The sequence below is a fragment of the Talpa occidentalis genome, unplaced genomic scaffold (assembly GCF_014898055.3).
Source record: "Talpa occidentalis isolate TD23 unplaced genomic scaffold, MPIMG_talOcc4v2.1, whole genome shotgun sequence".
Taxonomy (NCBI): domain Eukaryota; kingdom Metazoa; phylum Chordata; class Mammalia; order Eulipotyphla; family Talpidae; genus Talpa; species Talpa occidentalis.
Window position 1 is genome coordinate 121,558,278 of NW_026555331.1, and position 18,367 is coordinate 121,576,644.

The 18,367-nt window shown below is 43.0% G+C and overlaps 2 protein-coding genes across 14 annotated transcripts in view; one reads left to right on the forward strand and one right to left on the reverse strand.

Annotated features, from left to right (window-relative positions):
• Positions 1-2,734, forward strand: part of KMT2E (lysine methyltransferase 2E (inactive)) — a 76,439-nt gene extending 73,705 nt beyond the window's left edge. For all 3 annotated transcript variants that reach the window (XM_054692522.1, XM_037511322.2, XM_054692521.1), the window contains one exon: positions 216-2,734. In XM_054692522.1, the coding sequence (XP_054548497.1) occupies positions 216-1,727 (1,512 nt within the window). In that variant the 3' untranslated portion in view covers positions 1,728-2,734. The remainder of the gene's footprint in view (positions 1-215) is intronic.
• A 2,154-nt stretch (positions 2,735-4,888) lies between these two features.
• The window catches only part of SRPK2 (SRSF protein kinase 2), a 211,693-nt gene continuing 198,214 nt past the window's right edge, over positions 4,889-18,367 (reverse strand). For 5 of the 11 annotated variants that reach the window (XM_054692526.1, XM_054692534.1, XM_054692528.1 and 2 more), the window contains 3 exons: positions 18,207-18,276; positions 17,497-17,589; positions 4,889-6,523 (listed from right to left, as the gene is read on the reverse strand). In XM_054692526.1, the coding sequence (XP_054548501.1) occupies positions 6,339-6,523; positions 17,497-17,589; positions 18,207-18,276 (348 nt within the window). In that variant the 3' untranslated portion in view covers positions 4,889-6,338. Of the gene's footprint in view, positions 6,524-16,864; positions 17,016-17,046; positions 17,140-17,496; positions 17,590-18,206; positions 18,277-18,367 lie in introns of those variants that run through there. The other 6 variants (XM_054692524.1, XM_054692532.1, XM_037511332.2 and 3 more) reach the window with 3 other exon arrangements.

Here is an 18,367-nt window from a genome sequence, read left to right on the forward strand (position 1 = left end):
CTGTTTTCTTGTCTTCAGTAAGGAAGGTCAGGGAATTCAGAAAGTAATGAACCAGCAAGGAAACTGACTTGTCAGCCTCTGTCATTGTCTCAAGTAAGTAACCACGTCTCAAGCCTTATTCCCAAGCCCCCTTGTAAAATCAGCAACATTAGATACCGGTGAGCGTAAACCTCAAAGTACGTAAGATGTTGATATGATTTGTTTTCTTTTCATAGTCTGGTTCACCAGGACCTGTAATTTCTGCTCCCCCACTTGGGAGAACACTTACAAAAACAGATTCCCACTGGGAGACGACAGTTATTGTATCCGAAGCGGAGAACAGTGTTCACCTGAAAACAGAGCTGCCGCAAAAACAATTAAGCAACACCCAAGCACTTTCAAAGACTCATCCTCCTCAGCAACTTGTTCGCAACTCATCTGAGCAACTTTCACAAAAGCTGCCTTCCGCACCAGTGAAGCTGCACTGTCCTCCATCGCCGCACGTGGAAAATCCTCCAAAGTCATCCACACCTCACACACCTGTACAGCATGGTTACCTTTCACCAAAGCCTCCTTCACAGCAGTTAGGATCTCCCTACAGGCCTCATCATTCACAGTCACCCCAAGTCGGAACACCTCAGCGAGAGCCTCAGAGAAACTTTTATCCAGCAGCACAGAACCTTCAAGCCAGTACCCAGCAGGCAACCTCCGGAGCACTGTTCACACAGACGCCCTCGGGACAGTCCTCAGCCGCCTACGGTCAGTTTAGCCAACAGAGCCTGAGCAGCACGGCCCCACCCCCTCCGCCGCCACCGCCACCTTCCTCGTCCTCTTATTATCAAAACCAGCAGCCCTCTGCAAACTTCCAGAATTATAATCAGCTTAAAGGCAGTCTTTCCCAGCAAACTGTGTTTACATCAGGACCAAATCAAGCACTTCCCGGCTCTACAAGCCAGCAAACAGTTCCAGGACACCACGTTACTCCAGGGCATTTTCTGCCGTCTCAGAACCCTGCCATGCTCCACCAGACGCCCGCTGCTGTCGTCCCGCCCCCGCCGCCACCGCCCCCGGCCCCGGGGCCACACCTCGTGCAGCCGCCCAGCTCCCATCAGCCACACTCTGTAGCACATGTGGTCGGGCCTGTTCATGCTGTCACCCCTGGGTCGCATATCCATTCTCAGACTGCTGGACACCATTTACCACCACCCCCTCCACCTCCTGGTCCTGCCCCTCATCATCATCCACCGCCCCCCCTTCCTTCCACAGGACTCCAAGGTCTACAAGCACAACACCAGCATGTTGTAAATTCAGCACCTCCCCCGCCTCCGCCTCCGCCGCCTTCCAGTGTCCTGGCTTCTGGGCATCACACCACATCAGCTCAAGCCTTACACCATCCACCTCATCAAGGACCTCCACTTTTTCCTTCAAGTGCTCATCCAGCTGTACCACCATATCCCTCACAAGCTACACACCACACCACTTTGGGACCGGGACCCCAACACCAGCCTTCTGGAACAGGGCCACATTGTCCATTGCCCGTTGCAGGTCCTCATCTCCAGCCCCAAGGACCAAACAGTATTCCAACACCTACTGCTTCAGGGTTCTGTCCTCATCCTGGCTCTGTGGCCCTACCGCATGGGGTTCAAGGACCTCAGCAGGCATCTCCAGTGCCTGGACAGATTCCGATTCACAGAGCACAGGTGCCACCGACATTTCAGAACAATTACCATGGTTCAGGGTGGCATTAAAATGGACTCCAAAAACATTTTTTAAAATGTTCTGTAAGATAAATTGTATATTTCATATGTACCTATTAAGGTACTTTTTAAAGCTTGTACATGAAACTTTGTATAAAAAAAAAAAAAGAACACCAGTGCTCTTTCATTGTATTTTTCCCACCTTTGCTTTCTAAAATTCCTTAACAAATGTGCTGTTACGCCAGTATTAGGTATCTTTATTTTGTAAGTGAACATTCCAGCTATTTTCCTGGCAAGTTTGATGCTACATGATCTTTAAATTTTATTGTTGCAGTTAAATTCATTTAGTGAATGTTTTCTATATTTTATACATACGCATTAAGTACACAGCTACGAAATGGCACTTTGAGGATTTTCATTTTTGTGAGTGCATCTTAGGTTAAAAAAAAAAAATGCAATACAGATTTTTATGGTTTGCCGTGGACATGGCTCATTTTGTTTTACCGGTTATTTGCAAGCAAAATGTAATTTAATGTATAGATGATTTTTAATGTCTCCTGACAAACTGTAAATACTGCATTTCTTTTGCGTATATAATTGCTTACAGCTTCTCTCATTCAGTATATAGCATTGTACATATGACAAGTCTTTGCAAAACTGTGTGACCTTTGTGAAAGTAGTACAGTATATGGCCTTTAATTTCTTTTTTATTTTAAATATACTGTCACATTGAAGCACTGGTTGGGCATTTTAATTCATGTTAATAAATCACAATTATGTCAGTTTTACCAAATTGTCCTCTACAACTTCTGAGACCGGGGTCTAAGTCTTTTTACAAACGTTCAGTATTTCAGCTATTTGTAAGGAGCCTTCTGCATTTTCTTAGTGACTACTAAGAACCACAGTAAGCATCACGTTTTTACCTGTCATTTTTGCAGGAACAAGAGCCACAGGAAAGTCTGTGCTATTTATATTCACTTATATCCGACATTTACACAAAATGAACCCGTACCACTAAAGCATTATACACGATACAATTATAGATTAAAATTTACAATTGTTTGAAAATAATAGCTTGTCTAAAAACATATCATTTGTATACCTTATACCTGATTGAAATGTGCTACTGATTAATCAGATTACATTTTAAAATTCTGAAGGAAAACGGTATTATTCAATGGAATGAAAATGGCCTCTCAAATGAACACCTTATTGCAGCAATATAAAATATTATTTTGGAAAAAATAATTTTTCCTTCTGCCTCTGAGGATTAAATGATAGTATCTGTCAACACATTTTTCATCATCCAGGTACTTGACAGTTTGGCACAGTACACAAGTTCTGCACATGGGCGAAAAAGACTACAGTGACTAAGATTTGGCAGGAATAGAAGTCACGTTATAATTTTCATTTTCTTTAGAAAAAAGTTAATGATGGATGGTACATTACCAGAGCTGCACTTAGGGCTCAATCTTGAACAGCTTCAAGTTTTAAAAGAACTTAAGTCAACTTTGCCATCCTTGCAATTTCACTTACAGTAGTCACTGAAAAAAGTCGGCCAAGAGATGGCTTTCTATCATCCATTCTTTGACAGGTTCATCAAACACAGAATAGAATAAACTAGCAGAGCCAGGTATCAGTATTCCCCTACTTCAAAGGACTATCTTTTCTAGGCATTTTTAATTCTTCATTTTAAATTTGCTTGCTTGCTACATAATGTAAGTTTTTGTGTAAATTGCATAATCTCATGTAACTCCTTGACTCCATGAAGAACAAACATTCCCACAAATGCTGTCCTCATCTACCAAAATTTCATTTAAGTCATAAAAAAAGTAATGAGAGAAAAAAAGATTTTACAAACCCAGTAGAAACAGTGTAACAGTTTTCAAGCCGAAACAGCTTATCCTGATCCCTAGTGACCGTGGTCTAAAAGGTTTATGCTTTTTTCAAACACCTATATCCACTTTTTCTCCATCTGTGGGCAGTTCTAGCGAGCCAGCTTCTGAATCTGCGATAATCATATTACATGATCCACTGCTAAGTCATTTTCCTGAAGATTCCAACTACACCAGGAAAAAGAAAAGACAGTACATTCAACTACAATCACTCAACTGGCTGTAGTGTTTTGCCTAACCAGTGGTTGTGATTTAACTGATAATGCATTCTTCATCATGACACCAAGAATCTGCTAAAAAACATCTGCAATACAAATTAGACACTCCTTCCAGAGCAATTGTTTCTACATTCTAAACTAGACAAGTTCTTTCATCATAAAGGAGAGACCCTAAAACTTCATAATAGTCAAGTTTATGTTCTAACATGACCAAAACTGCATTAGGCTAATTTCATTCAAGTGTAGTATATCCCTGAAGACATAAATGTACCTTGTGGTTCTTATAAGAATGGTCCCTATGAAAACTGGATCGCATCCCTGGTCTATAGCCTTCACCTGTCACAGAATTGACATGACAGTGAACAGCCTCATTAGAAAAACCTAGCATGCACATTTCACACATGACTGGAATGTTCCACTCACAGTGTTATATGATGGAATGCTAACTCCTGAGAGAGTTGTGTCTTGTTCCCTTAGTGAATGCTGCGAAAAAAGAAAACTTGCAATGCTCAAACTAAACATAATTATGTTGATGAAATTAAAAAAGATCACTTAAAATCTAGATAATTAAAATATAGCATCTATTCTAAGTCCACAGTCTACCCTTAAAAACCAAAGAATGGGGCCTCCCTGGTGGCGCAAGGGGTTAAGCACTGCACTATGAAGCAATCCGCAGCCTCTGCAGCACGAGTTCGATCCCCGGGCAGCCAGGGAGGAACCCACATGGCGCAGCAGACCTCTCCTGCCTCGCCCACTGCTCCCCTCAGCAGTGTATTTCAGTCAGTCTGCCTGTTCTGTTTCCCATTCTGTCTCTGGTGGTTCCTCTCACCCCCCCCACCCCCGCATCTCTGGCCTGTACCCCAGTTCGTGTATGCATAAACAAATAAATCTTAAAAAAAAAACCAAAAAACCACCAAAGAATAATTTCCTCATAATAAACCTTAGTGACTATTATACCACTCCATTTCCTGATACAACTCCATTTCCTGCAACAGGACTGTTGACAGTTCCTTTAGTTTGGTGTTACACTAAACTAAAAAGCAAGTATTTGTTGATTCTATCACTTCAAATATAGGCCAATGACCAAGGCATTCTCTGGGGCAAAAAAAACACCAAAAACACTTTAATTTTTAAGAACAACCGCAAGCACCTCAAACAATGGATTACTGTTACAACACTTGATATCTTCACAATCTAGTTATTGCAAAGGCATATGGATAAATGCTAATGGACAAAATCAAGAGAAACGAGGCACCTTAATGTGAAACTTAAAAAAAAAAAAAAAGGGACATTCAATGCACTGACTTCTAAGAGAAGCTAAATATACCTCTCTATACGTTACATTTACAATTGTATTGCCTACTATGGTTTGTATCCTGGAGTCTACAATGTAAAGGAAATGCATAACCAAAATTGTGTGCAACCTGCAAAGGGAAAGTCATGAAAAGACAAAAAGCTAGTATAATTTGTTATAACCACATATAAAATTGTCTCTGGAATGAATGTGCTCACTGTTACCTCTGAGCTGTTAGTCATCTTCCCACTGCACTGCAAATTATAGACACTGTACCTTGGTTTGAGACAAACGCGAGCAAGCTTTTCCAAAAAATATATGTATTTTTTCATTCCACACACGTAACATGTTTCTCTTATCCAATTTAATCTATGTAGTTTAACTTACAGTGCTTGGAGGAGGCAACACCACATGGTACCCACCCATCACATTTTTAAAGGGCAACTGCTTTTTCTTTAAAATTACTTTTAAAAATATGCAAAAATACGAATGGGAGTGCTAAACTACAATATGTATTTTAGAATGAGAAGCACGTCTTTTCTTCTTGTCAAGTGCCCTACAGGGAACGACATCTTATAACCCAGAGTCACGTTGTTTTAAAATTCAATGTAAAAGAACTGCTATGGAATGAAAAGTGTGCACAGCTCCTTGGAGCAGTTAAAATCCGCTACATGCAACTTAGGCTACAAAGCACTCAAGACTTGGTAGCTTTTCTGAAATTTGAGTCCCCGTCCCATATTTAATGGAAATTAACATTTACAGGGTACATTTACATACACTATAATACAGGAATGATGTCCCTTTGCCAGAAGATAAAATTGTACATTTCCTTGCTATTTCTTGGTTCCAACTTGATAATTTCTTAAGATTGTAAATTATATAGTACTCAGCTAAAATATTTCTTCATAAATAGTTACAAAACCTGCCAAAACACAAGGGGGGGGGGAAGTATTTTTCGTTCAAAAAAATTGACATTTGAATGTCACACAACACAAGAAACAATGCTCAGAGACATGTTATTGTTTCCAGAAGAAAGTGGGTCAGTAAACTACTAAGCTGAAGACAAAAGACTACCCTTCCCCAGGATCACAGTGCACAAAAAGCAAATTGTCAAACAACAGTACCTCAAAGCAAAATAAAGGTCTGAGGATGAAGTCAGCTCACTTGTAATCCTGTTATAGAATGAGAGTCACCGTTTAGGTCCAATGTACTGGAAAACATTTGCTAGCTCAGAATGCTATATTTGTAGAATCTGCTAAGAATTCAACCAAGGATGCCGAAGGCATTCACCAGCTGAGGCTCGTTTCTCTGGGACCATTTCTAACATCGGGATCAGGAAATCTGTAAACTGTGCAGCATCTTCATGAGGCCAACCATACTTTTCCACGAGTACATCAAAGAGGCTCCAGGGCTTCAGCTTGGTGATGTGCCGCAGTTCTCCTACAGGAAAAACAGACAACATCAAGAAAGCTCAAGTCTGCATTTCCTGGTGTCGGGCCAGCCAGGTTCTTGTCAGTGGAGCAGACAACATTATCTGCTCAGTGCTACAGCAGCAACAAAGGCGGCCAGCTTCTCCCCTCACGCAGGAATCACTGTGTGTATACCCGACTGTGTCTGATCTCAAATAAGCGCGATGAATATGACTGGTGTGAATTTAAAGGCTTCTTTCCATAGTAGTGAGTACGGAGTCCAGCCTCGATGGTTTCCCTTGCAAAGCGGACAGAAATACTATAATTCGGGATCTTTTATTTATTTGCGTAGATACTAACTCTTTGGACCAATATTTCTTTGTTAGCAGGAAAAGAAAAGAATCTTTCCCTCGAGAGCAGTGCTCTCCAAGAGAACCTTCTGTGATGGCAGGATGTATCATCTATGGTAGCTGCCAGCTACAAGTGGCTGCTGGGCACTTGAAATATGGTGTAACTAAGGAAGTGAAGTTTTAAGTTTGCATACATTTAAATAGCCACTAATGGCTGTAGTAAATAACAACTGGACAGCTCAGCATCCACGTTTACACATTTGTTGTAAATTCTAAGTACCAACATCAATTTATAAACCATAAAGCTGCTACTTTTCAAAATGAGATAACTCAAGTATACAAACAGTGGGTTCCAGCAGCCCTGATGTACATAACACAGTAACGAATAAGCCAGCAAATGATCTGTAAACTGTAATAGTGTTTTTCATTAAAGGGGGAAAAAAGTTATTTTAAAGTCAAATTGCCAAAAGGTCAGGATAACTTTAAGAATAATTTCTCTGTCAGAACTTTTCACAGGTTACCCTACCCGTGTCCACAGAGAGGCCTCATGGGGGCCCCTCAGTGTGTACCCCTGAGCAACTCCCACAGAAAGGTTAGCTCTGTACTGCACCCCACTCCCACACCTACTCAGGCCCAGGGCGAGGTGGAGTCCACAGGATAAGCACACATGGAGCAAGGGCCAATTTCCTCTCTCCTCCCCCTGCTGACATCTAACTAACAAGGTGAATTTTTTCATGATATGCATTAATAGTTCTATGCTTACAAAATCCCACCCAATTATTCAACTCAATTTAGATGCACACCTCTAACTCCTTGTATCATAAACTTTTAAAAACTGCAGAAAATTACAACAACAAAAGGAGAAAAGACCTCATTTGGCCTATGCACCTTCAGCCGCGCACTCTTACGAAATGGAGCATGCAGACTGGTGATCATGCATGTGCACGGAATTCTGAATAAAGAAAACTTCTCATTAAAGGGACTAGCATGCAGCAGACGCTTCCGGCTCCTAAGTGAGGAGACACGAGTTGAGCACAGCTTCCAGAACGCAGAGCAGGTGTGCCTTCAGAAGACGAGTGGACCTGCCCGCTGAGAGGAGAAAGGGTGCCCCCTGCGGGAGGAAACTGTCTCCACAAGAACGAAGTCTGAGCAACAGCCGAACCCATGGAACACAGAAACTCCAGTTCCAGCAATCCAGTTTAGGAAAATAAAGCCACCATCCCATTGCCCAAAATATGCTTACTGCTAGATTCTTTCTATTTGCAAAATTACAAATGCACAGTAACAGGAGAATTGTGGTGAAAGCAAACCACCACGGTACAGCTGATAAGCTTTAATATTACCTAACAAGAGGGTAATGATACTGTAGTAAAAGATGTTAAAACTATATTTGATATCTGACCACAGTGATTTTCAAAGTGCCCATAAAGTGCCCCTAACACTTTTTTGTTATTAAGTTCACTTTCTCTCTTTATGCATTTTCTATAATGCAGCTCTGTCAATGTCAAAGGGACAGCTGATCTCACCAGAGCAAAGGGTAAAAAGCAAGTAAGAAACCTCACCTCTGACAGCATGCTTTAAGAAGTTCTCTTGGAAGGGGAGAGAGCTTTATTGATACATGTCTTTTCTGAGTTGCAATAATTCCTGGTCTGAGAATGAATGCACTGGTCAGAGTACTGTCTGCTCAGAACAAAGGAGCTGGTTGTGGGGAGTGCTGGTTTTAACTAAAAGGCATCAGATTAAGCACAACCTTTCATGAAAAGAAATATGTGCTTTAAGCATATAATATGGGCCTCCCTGGTGGTGCAGGGGTTAAAGACAGCACTATCAAGCTGTTGCCAGCCATTGCAGAGTTCGATCCCAGGCCGGCCAGGGAGCTATCCTCACGGTGCAGCAGATCTCTCCTGTCTCACCCGCTGCTCCCCTCAGCAGTGTGTTTCAGTAGATCTGCCTGTTCTGCTCCCCACTCTCTCTGATGGGGCACACCCCCCACACCTCTGGCTTATACCCCAGTTCTTGTAAGCCTAAATAAATCAATCTTTAAAAAAATAAACTCCACATAACATTGAGAAAAACAATACAAAGCTGGAAGGCTATGGAAAACTATTATTCCTAACTAGCACTATAAATTGATTTAAAAAAATGGTTAGAAACAGCCTGAAATATCTAACATCCCTGTGATGAAGTAAATTATATACAAAAAAATTTATCTGTGGAAACAGCAAAAACCAAAAAACTGTTCTGTGCAAAGACATTATCTATAATAGGAAAGTACCAAATTGCAAAATAATCCCAAGCACCAACAGATACTGAATACATTAACACCGTAATATAACAAGGTACTGAACTGCCTCTAAAGAGAATAAATCTGGATTACAAAGATAGGTGGAGAATCTTATAATACCAAAAGGAGGAAATAAACTCATCCAGGCATTATGATTACATGTGCAAATTCTTATGTTCAATTCAATGATAAGAAGTGTTGTTTTAGGGCCTCCCCTGGTGGCGCAGAGGTTGAGCGCTGGGCTGTGAGGCTGCCCACAGCTTCTGCAGTGCTGGTTCGTTCCCCGGCCACGGGCGAGGGTCCCACAAAAAAAAAAAAAAAAAAAAGGGTTGTTTTATAAATTGTTGATAAAGGTTAATTAACAACAAACCTTACACTCCCAAACACGTGCAGCTATTGCTAGCAGAAATGCCCAGAGCAGGCTCATCTGATGAGTAAGAGCCAAGTCTATCACTAGCTCCTGCCCTGTTCATAACATTCAAGAAATAATAAAGCCGCCTCCACTACCGTCTCTTTTAAGGAAACAATAAAACTGAAAACGTAAGATGATAACAACGTCTTTAAAACACTTTTGTAACATCTGTTCCTATAGTAAAGTAGCTCCTTAACAAGTTCAAGAACTTTTACCTCAAAATCTTTTTTCTTAGGAAAAAATACATCAAGGTATGTTTTGCTAAAAACAAATTCTTCAAATAACTAGACATCTAGTTGTGGCAGATGGTATATTTTAAACACTTTCCAGCCTTTCCTTTTTAAAGAACCCCGAGTATCACTTAACTTCTCCTCAGTATCAGCTCTCACAGACACACAGCCTTGGACAGGAGATGAGCAAGTCCAGGCCACAGTCCTGCCTCCGAGCAGCACTCCAGCCCCAGGCTTTTTACTCCCCTCTGGGCAGACTCTCTTTGACAGAGCCAGGGAAACTGAAAGAACAACTTGTGGAGGCAGGACTCCTCCTCCGAATGATGGCATCTGCCAGCCCCGGGTCATTAGAGAGCTTTTTAAGATGAAGCACTTCCATTATATTTCCCTGGAATATAAGCAAGTGATTTGTGAATGCAAATGTGTTATTTTGTCCATGGCATCTTAATATTCCAGAATGGAACAAACAAGCACATGAGTTTTAATATGACAATAGGTGGTGATGAAAGCAAATCCTGATACTGTATTTCAGGGAACATTGGCAACCAGGTTGGGATACATTTCAACAGCAGAAAGCTATCAAAAAATGCTGTTCAAAGCAAGACACAAAAAAAAACAAGAAATCAAAACAATTCCTATATAGGTAGAAAAAGTACACACAGGTAAACTTCTGAGTCCAAAATTTGAATCACATACAAAAATTAACTCAAAATGGATCATCGACCTAAAAAGACCACAGACCTAAAGAGGTAAAAATCACAACATGCTTCAAAGAAGTAGACAGAAGACTGAATCTTCATGATCTTGATGTAGGCAATGGTTTTTCTTTTTTTTTTTAAGATTTATTCTTATTTTATTTATACAAGCACTGGGTACAGTCAGAAGCACAGGAGGGCGAGAGAATTCACCAGAGTCAGAGGGGAGAGCAGAGCAGGCAGACTGACGAAGTACACTGCTGAGGGGAGCAGCGGGTGGCAGGAGAGGTCTGCGCGCCATGTGGGACCCTCGCCCAGGGGCCGGGGATCAAACCGGCGCTGCAGCAGCTGCGGGCAGCTTTGCAACCCAGTGCTCAACCGCTGCGCCACCAGGGAGGCCCTAGGCAATGGTTTCTAAGAGTAACAAAGGAAATAAACTGGACTTCAGCAAAGTTAAAAATTCTTGCAACTCAACTATCACACGTGTATTCACCTAAGCAACTTATGAAAACAGAGGGTCACCCATAAAAATACTGTACATTAATGTTCACAGCTGCATAACAGCCAAAAAGTCAAACAATCCAAATGTCCATCAACTAATGAATGGATCAACCAAATTTGCAAATCTATACACACAAAAAATAGAGAATTGATTCATGTGACCACATGAATGGAAGGAAGCCTGAAAACAGAAATGAAACAAGCTATCATAAAAGCTTACCATTATTATATGATTCCACTTTTATGAAAAATGCAGAACAGGGCCTCCTTGGTGGCACAGCGGATTGAGCGCGGCGCTGTGAAGTTGTCCGCTGCCACTGCAGCGCCAGTTCGACCCCTTGCCAGGGAGATACCCACATGGCACTGCAGACCTCTCCTGTCTCGCCCACTGCTCCCCTCAGCAGTCAGTAGATCTGCCTGTTCTGTTCCCTACTCTGTCTCTGGTAAATCCTCTCACCTCCCACACACACCTCTGGCCTGTACCCCAGTTCTTGTATGCATAAATAAATCAATCTTTAAAAAAAAAGTTGGGTACAAAACATGCACCAAAACAGTAACTTTTAAAGGATTCCAATTTTGTGTCACCGTATGTAACAAAAATAACCTGTTACTAATGATAGAAATAAATGGAGTGAACCACAGAAGAATTTACCTGAACCTGTTTTAGCAGTGATTTCTATTGCTTTGTTTACAGCATATGCTCAAGTGAAAAATTAAATAATAATTCAAACCTATGATCAGATGTTACCTGAGGTTTGTCACTGTCCAAAAAAAGTTTCTGCTATGTGTTTTGTGTCACTCCTATCTCCCTCTACAGAGCAGCTCATCCCATCCTCTCCTTTCCATCTTGCACCACAGCCCTAGCTGGGGAGACCTTGCAGCCTTGGAACCCAAGTGGGAGTAAAAGAGGGTGTCACTGGCAATTATGCCAAAACAATGGGCATTTCTAGGACCAAACCAGGCAAGTAGAACACTCTGTCCCCTGCTTCTATCTTGCAAATGTTTCCATCCAAAGCAAAGGCATGGTAATGTTTTTAAATTTATTTATTTATTTATACAAGCACTGGGTACAGTCAGAAGCGTGGGAGGGTGAGAGAATTCACCAGAGCCAGAGCTGGGAGCAGAGCAGGCAGAAGGACCGAGGTACACTGCTGAGGGGAGCAGCAGGTGGCAGGAGAGGTCTGCGCACCATGTGGGATCACCCGGGGTAGCAGCCAGGATCGAACCGGCGCTGCAGAGGCTGCGGGCAGCTTCGCAACCCAGCGCTCAACCACTGCGCCACCGGCGAGGCCCATGGTAATGTTTTTAAATGTAACCACTCCTACTGAAGCTATGCATCCCTAACCCAAGCTCCAGGAAATCAGCAGGAAATAAAGACAGATCAGACTCTGGCTCCCACAGAGCCTGGCTTGTGAAAGGAAAGTTTATCACAGAAAAGAAAAAAACAGACCTTCTGTAACTCAGAATTAACGTTTCAAGGAGAAATGAGTTAAAGCAGCCTATGTTTTAAAAGTTTTAAGACTCACTCATGTGAGGAAGCTTTTCAAGGTATTTCCAGGGTCAAGCTCCTGTGGAGGAGGTCAGTCCCGAGCTGGCCCATCCCCGGACCAGACACCAGAAACCTACACAGAGCAAGGCCTCAACAGCACCAGTGTCCCTCCTCCCCAGACACAACACAAGTTTATACACTGTTCTGAAGCCCTCACTTGGCATCTAGTTTCATTTGCCCATGCACTTAGAAAATTGAATGATTGAGAAGTTTTAAAAACTTGAAGCCGGGCCTCCCCGGTGGCGCAGCGGTTGAGCGCTGGGCTGCGAAGCTGCCCGCAGCCTCTGCAGCACCGGTTCGATCCCTGGCTGCCGAACGAGGGTCCCACATGGCGTGCAGACCTCTCCTGCCGCCCGCTGCTCCCCTCAGCAGTATACTTCGTTATTCTGCCTGTTCTGCTCCCCGCTCTGGCTCTGGTGAATTCTCTCACCCTCCCACGCTTCTGACTGTACCCAGTGCTTGTATGTATAAATAAATAAATAAATAAATATTTTAAAAAAATAAAATAAAAATAAAAATAAAAGCTTGAAGCCAATAAAATCAAGTTGGGACATTGCCCAGCCAGCATGGGTCAAAAGTCCACTGAAGCGCTTTATTTATTCTTCATAGAAATAAAGAGAACCTGTTGATTGTTAGGTAATTCTGGACGCAACTTAATTACTCTAACAAGTTTCATCTCAAATATTAAAAATTAAGAATATGAAATGTCTTTATTTTTCATTTACTGAGGTGTAATGTGCATGTGACATAACTAGTTTCAATATATTCTCTCTTTAAAACCAAGCTCTTTGGGGCCTCCCCGGTGGCGCAGCAGTTGAGCGCTGGGTTGCAAAGCTGCCCGCGGCCTCTGCGGCGCCGGTTCGATCCCCGGCTGCTCCCCGGCCACCGGAGGAGGATCCCACATGGCGCGCAGACCTCTCCTGCCACCCGCTGCTCCCCTCAGCAGTGTGCTTCAGTCCTTCTGCCTGCTCTGCTCCCTGCTCTGGCTCTGGTGAATTCTCTCACCCTCCCGCGCTTCTGACTGTACCCAGTGCATGTATAAACAAAACAAACAAACAAACATAATAAAAAAAAAAAAAAAAACAACCAAGCTCTTTGGTTTGTCTACCTCACTTCGCAGCCTCTCCTGGACCAGCTTCTCACTGTTCTCCTTGAGATCATTTCCCACAACACTACCCTCGCCACGGGGGAAAGCGCACCTTCTGCTGCGCCTGTAGTTCTGCGACTGCACAGGAGCTCTTTGGTCTCACACGCACTATCACTCACGTGCGTCTCAACACACCAGACCGTCATCATCTAGACTCCGTTTCCTTAAAAAATAAACTGATTCTTCCGGGTCTTCCATTCTCCACACATACATTACCACAATGGCAGCTCCGTGACCACCAGGGGGTCTGTCCAGCAGCAAAGCTGGAGTGCTTGGGGATGTGTGGCTCTCCCACCAACACCTGAGGGCTTGGGCTCTTCTGGGCGATTACACACTTCCAAGGGACATGTCTTAGTTCATCTGGGCTACTACCTCAAAATATCACATGGCTTAAAAACAACAGAAATGTTGGGCCTCCCCGGTGGCACAGCGGTTGAGCTCTGGGTTGCGAAGCTGCCCGCAGCCTCTGCAGCGCCGGTTCAATCCCTGGCCACCAGGTGAGGGTCCCATATGGCGCAGACCTCTCCTGCCGCCTGCTGCTCCCCTCAGCAGTGTACTTCGTCAGTCTGCCTGCTCTGCTCTCCACTCTGACTCTGGTGAATTCTCTCGCCCTCCTCCTGTGCTTCTGACTATACCCAGTGCTTGTATAAATAAATAAATATTAAAAAAAAAACACACACACAACAGAAATGTTATTTCCTCACAGTTCTGGGGGCTACAAGTTCAAAATAAGGGCATCAGAATAGCTGTTGAAGGTCCCTCTCATCAACACAAGAAAGGGCAAAACCCACTGAGGTTTTTACTCCTGCTGTACCACATCCTGACACACTGATGACACTGATTTTTCTTAATGATCTCTGGTGGCCAATGTCCACATCTGAAGGGATAACCCGCAAGTTAAATGTGAACAGGGTGAGAGCAACAACTAGAATCCCTGCCTCAAAAATGACTGAAATTAGTAATAATCACTTTACACCGAATTTTAAGCAAAAAGGTAAGTTCACTAAGCTGCATTTGATTTTTGGATTCAACACACACACACACACACCTCTTCTTCCCTGGTCTCTCAGTGGTGCTGAGACCTGCAGAAGACAGAAAACAAGAAAAACCCATGTCCCCTCCCTCTTAATCCCTAACCACTTTTCAGTGTGATATAAGCAAATTAATAGCACTTTTCAAATTTGCCTTTCCTCTTTATCAGTTCTGGCACAAAATTATTTTAGAAAATAATTCAAATGAATACTTTTAAGTATTCTTTTAAGATGCCATTATTTCTAAAATGTGTATTTACACACATTACTTAGGACACATGCCAAAATATATCTTTTATGCATGAAGAATTACCTTCATCCAATGGGACATAGTGAAAATCTATTTTCATAATAGGTCTTCACTCATCAATATATTATTCCAGTGACTTCTAAATCTCATCTCACAGTTATTATTTTGATCTCACAGTTATTATAAATAAACATCAGGAGAGACCCTAAGTCCCAGTTCCCAATTACTTTAGAAGATTTCTTCTCTAGTCATAAATTTTCTCCTATATCCAAAGGAAGGAAAACAAGACTCTAGCTGCTACAGGTACACCCACCAAAATGGCTTCGATCTACCTCTACCAATGATGCCAAATGTGTTGTGACTCTGCAAGTCAACCTTCAAACAAGCTCTTCAGAAAGGATCTGTCTTCCTCAGTCATAAAGCACATGACTCAGTGGCAGAAACACTGGCCAGGTCAGGTTATTGCAAGCACTTTACATTTCTGTCTAGGTGCAGGTAGGGGGATAGGGATATGGATGCAATAACTATGAGTTATCTCCTAAGAAGCCACCTTCCATCCCTGAAGGGTCATAGGTCAGGGAATTCGAGCTGAAACCAAGCACTCATCCAACATTTCACCACACATCATTCATCAGTCTGTCCTCTGAAGAGTCCCTGCTAGATGGAGAGAGAACAGGGTTCCATGCCCACTGGGGAGGTGCTGGCTTGCAGCTCAGACCATTGGCAAAGCCTCACAGGCATGAGCATCTCAGAGCAGCGGCATCCACAAGGAAACTGGAGCATGGGCTTAAGAGGCACCTTCATATAACTTGCACAACTTCATTTTCTTATCACTCATGGTCCCTGTCTTGTCCCTCTCTTCCTCTTCTTTCCCACGTGCATGTGATTCCCAACCACAGACAATGAGCACACAGAAATCCATAGCACAGGCACTCCACTCCATGCCCTACTGCGGAGGAAAGGCAGGCAGTAGCACAATGAGCAGATCATGTGGATAACTTATTTCTTTGGTAATTCTCCCCATGATAGATAAGAAAATTATTGCACCTCACTACAAATTTCCCAAGTTGCACACTGGCTATTCTCAGAAGGGCTAGAGTTGTGGTCAGTGGGGTGGAGTAGGAACCCCCTATCCCCAGCACAGCTAGTCCTTGGGTCTCAAGCATTTAACCAGGACATGTAACTGTCAACAAGGATAGTTAGCTGAACATCTCCAAAGTGTATGATAAAGGATTATTACTCTTCAAGTATTCCTAATCTCACAGGAAAATAAAAAGTCAAGTTGGTTCTCAAAATTTGGTTAAAGCAGGGAAGAAAGAGTATATGGACATTCGGAAATTTCTAGATGGTCTGTGTTCTGTTCACACCAACTTTAAAATTCCTTTTTTAAAGGTAGCTACAATCCTCCCAACAACCTAAAAAAAATTCTAAGCTGGAAAAACATAAATTAAGAGCACCAATTATGCTCATACACACAAAAAAAGGGCATGCCACTGGAGGAGGAGTCTCAAAACACTCCCTGGGGCTCTTGAGTGTTTTAAAAAATTGATCACTAACTGGGAACTATATAGGACAAAGAAACCAGTGTTCTGAACCATGATACAAGATCATGATTTATAAGAATCATCTGATGTATAAGAATGAGGCACTCAGGATCTCACAGGTCTACACCCACCACACAAACAGCAGAGACAGGTCAAAGAGGATGTCGATGTACAGTCATTAAGGCCAGTCTCTAGGCCACTTGGGCTCCACTGCAGAGAGGCTGGCTCCATAACACAACATGGAGAATGAGAGACATTTCCAGCTGTTGCAGACACTGCCACCTCTAGATTCCTAACCACTGCTTAACCTCCCCTTTACGAATACCTAAGTACACAGATGGGGGCTCAGCATCGAAGAGGAAAGGATTTCAGGAAAGTTCTCTTACAAAAGTCTTATTTCATAGATCAGGTGGTTCAAGTTTATTGCTTTAGAGCTTTCTTCAGCAGAACTCTCCAGCTGTTAAAAGTCCAGATTTCTTCCCATCGTCCAAAGGCAAATGCACCATTTTTCCTTTCTGGAGAAGATTATGCTGAAAATTAGTGTTGCATAAATACCGTTACCTTTTCTGGTGAAAAACTCCTTGGAATATTTCCCCAACATAGCGTATTTTCGAGGGACTTTCCCCAGCAGTTCAATGATCAATGCTATGTGATCTGCATTGGGAAACATTGCCAGCAAAACAGAAACACACGACAGTTTAATCAGTACACTGCATGCAGACACTGCCACCGCCCGCGCAGACAGAAACAGAGCGCAACCTGAATGATCAAAAGCACAGGCTTTGCCCACGCAGCTGGACTCAGGGCGCCGAGACAGGCTGACGCACAAGGCTACCAGTACACAGGGCCGCACGTGGTCTTCCCCGCTCAACTTTAAAACAGCACAGGAATTCTGTTGGGTAGCTTTTTGAATTTAGGAGAAATGCCTTTGTCACCATTAGTGCTACAATCAGCAGCTGCTATTCCATTTCTGTCTGCATCGTGGCGCTTTTCAAAAAGAAGAGGTACTACCTCTGCGATTGAAGAATTCCCGAGAATATTTTCCAGATAGAGCAAAGTGCCTTGGGATACTGCCTAGCAGCTCTATGATGTGGGCTATGTGGTCTATGGAGAAGAGAAAAAAAAGGATATGGGAATGGGAGGGGCAAAGGGAAGGATGGGATAAAAAAAGAGGGGAAAATTGAAATTAGTAAAAAACCAGAAATAGATTCAAATCAACAATGTCTGCAGCACATCCATGCAGAACGCTGGGACAGCAGGCCTCAGGCACCGCCTCGAGTGTTAACAGTGACTGATGCCTGCTCACCCCAGCACTGCCAGGCAAATAAGCATGGAGATGGTCAGGTTTACAAATGGAATTCAGGTCAGAATTCCTGGATTTTCAACTCAGCTCCCAAACAGGGCAGAGAAATGGGCAGATCAGTGGACAAAAGGACCACGCAGGTTTTGGGATTCGTATAGCCTGTCCTCTCCCAGCCAGCTGGCCACTGTCTGGTGGGAAGCATGAAAGAGAGGTGGGCTCTGGCCCTGTGGGCTCTCTGGAGAGCAACTGTGCCCAGAGGCTCTGCCCATTCACTGCCACTGAGAAGGCTCTAAGCTCAAATGAAAAGCATCTAAATTTGGTGTCTGATAGCCAAACATAGCTCTATTTTGGAACAAAAATGCATCACTCTCCAGAAGTTCAGCATTCTCAAGAGACCCACTCTGCCAGCAATACTCACCTTCATCTCTGGAATAGTCTTCCCCAGAATGTGGTTCAAACAAATAATCTCCTGTGGCCAGCTCAAATGCCTAGGATACAACAGATGACATGCTAAGCACTTCACAAAGGCTGGCCCCCAAGTTACCAATATTTTCTCCTGGTATAAGAGGCCTATATTTT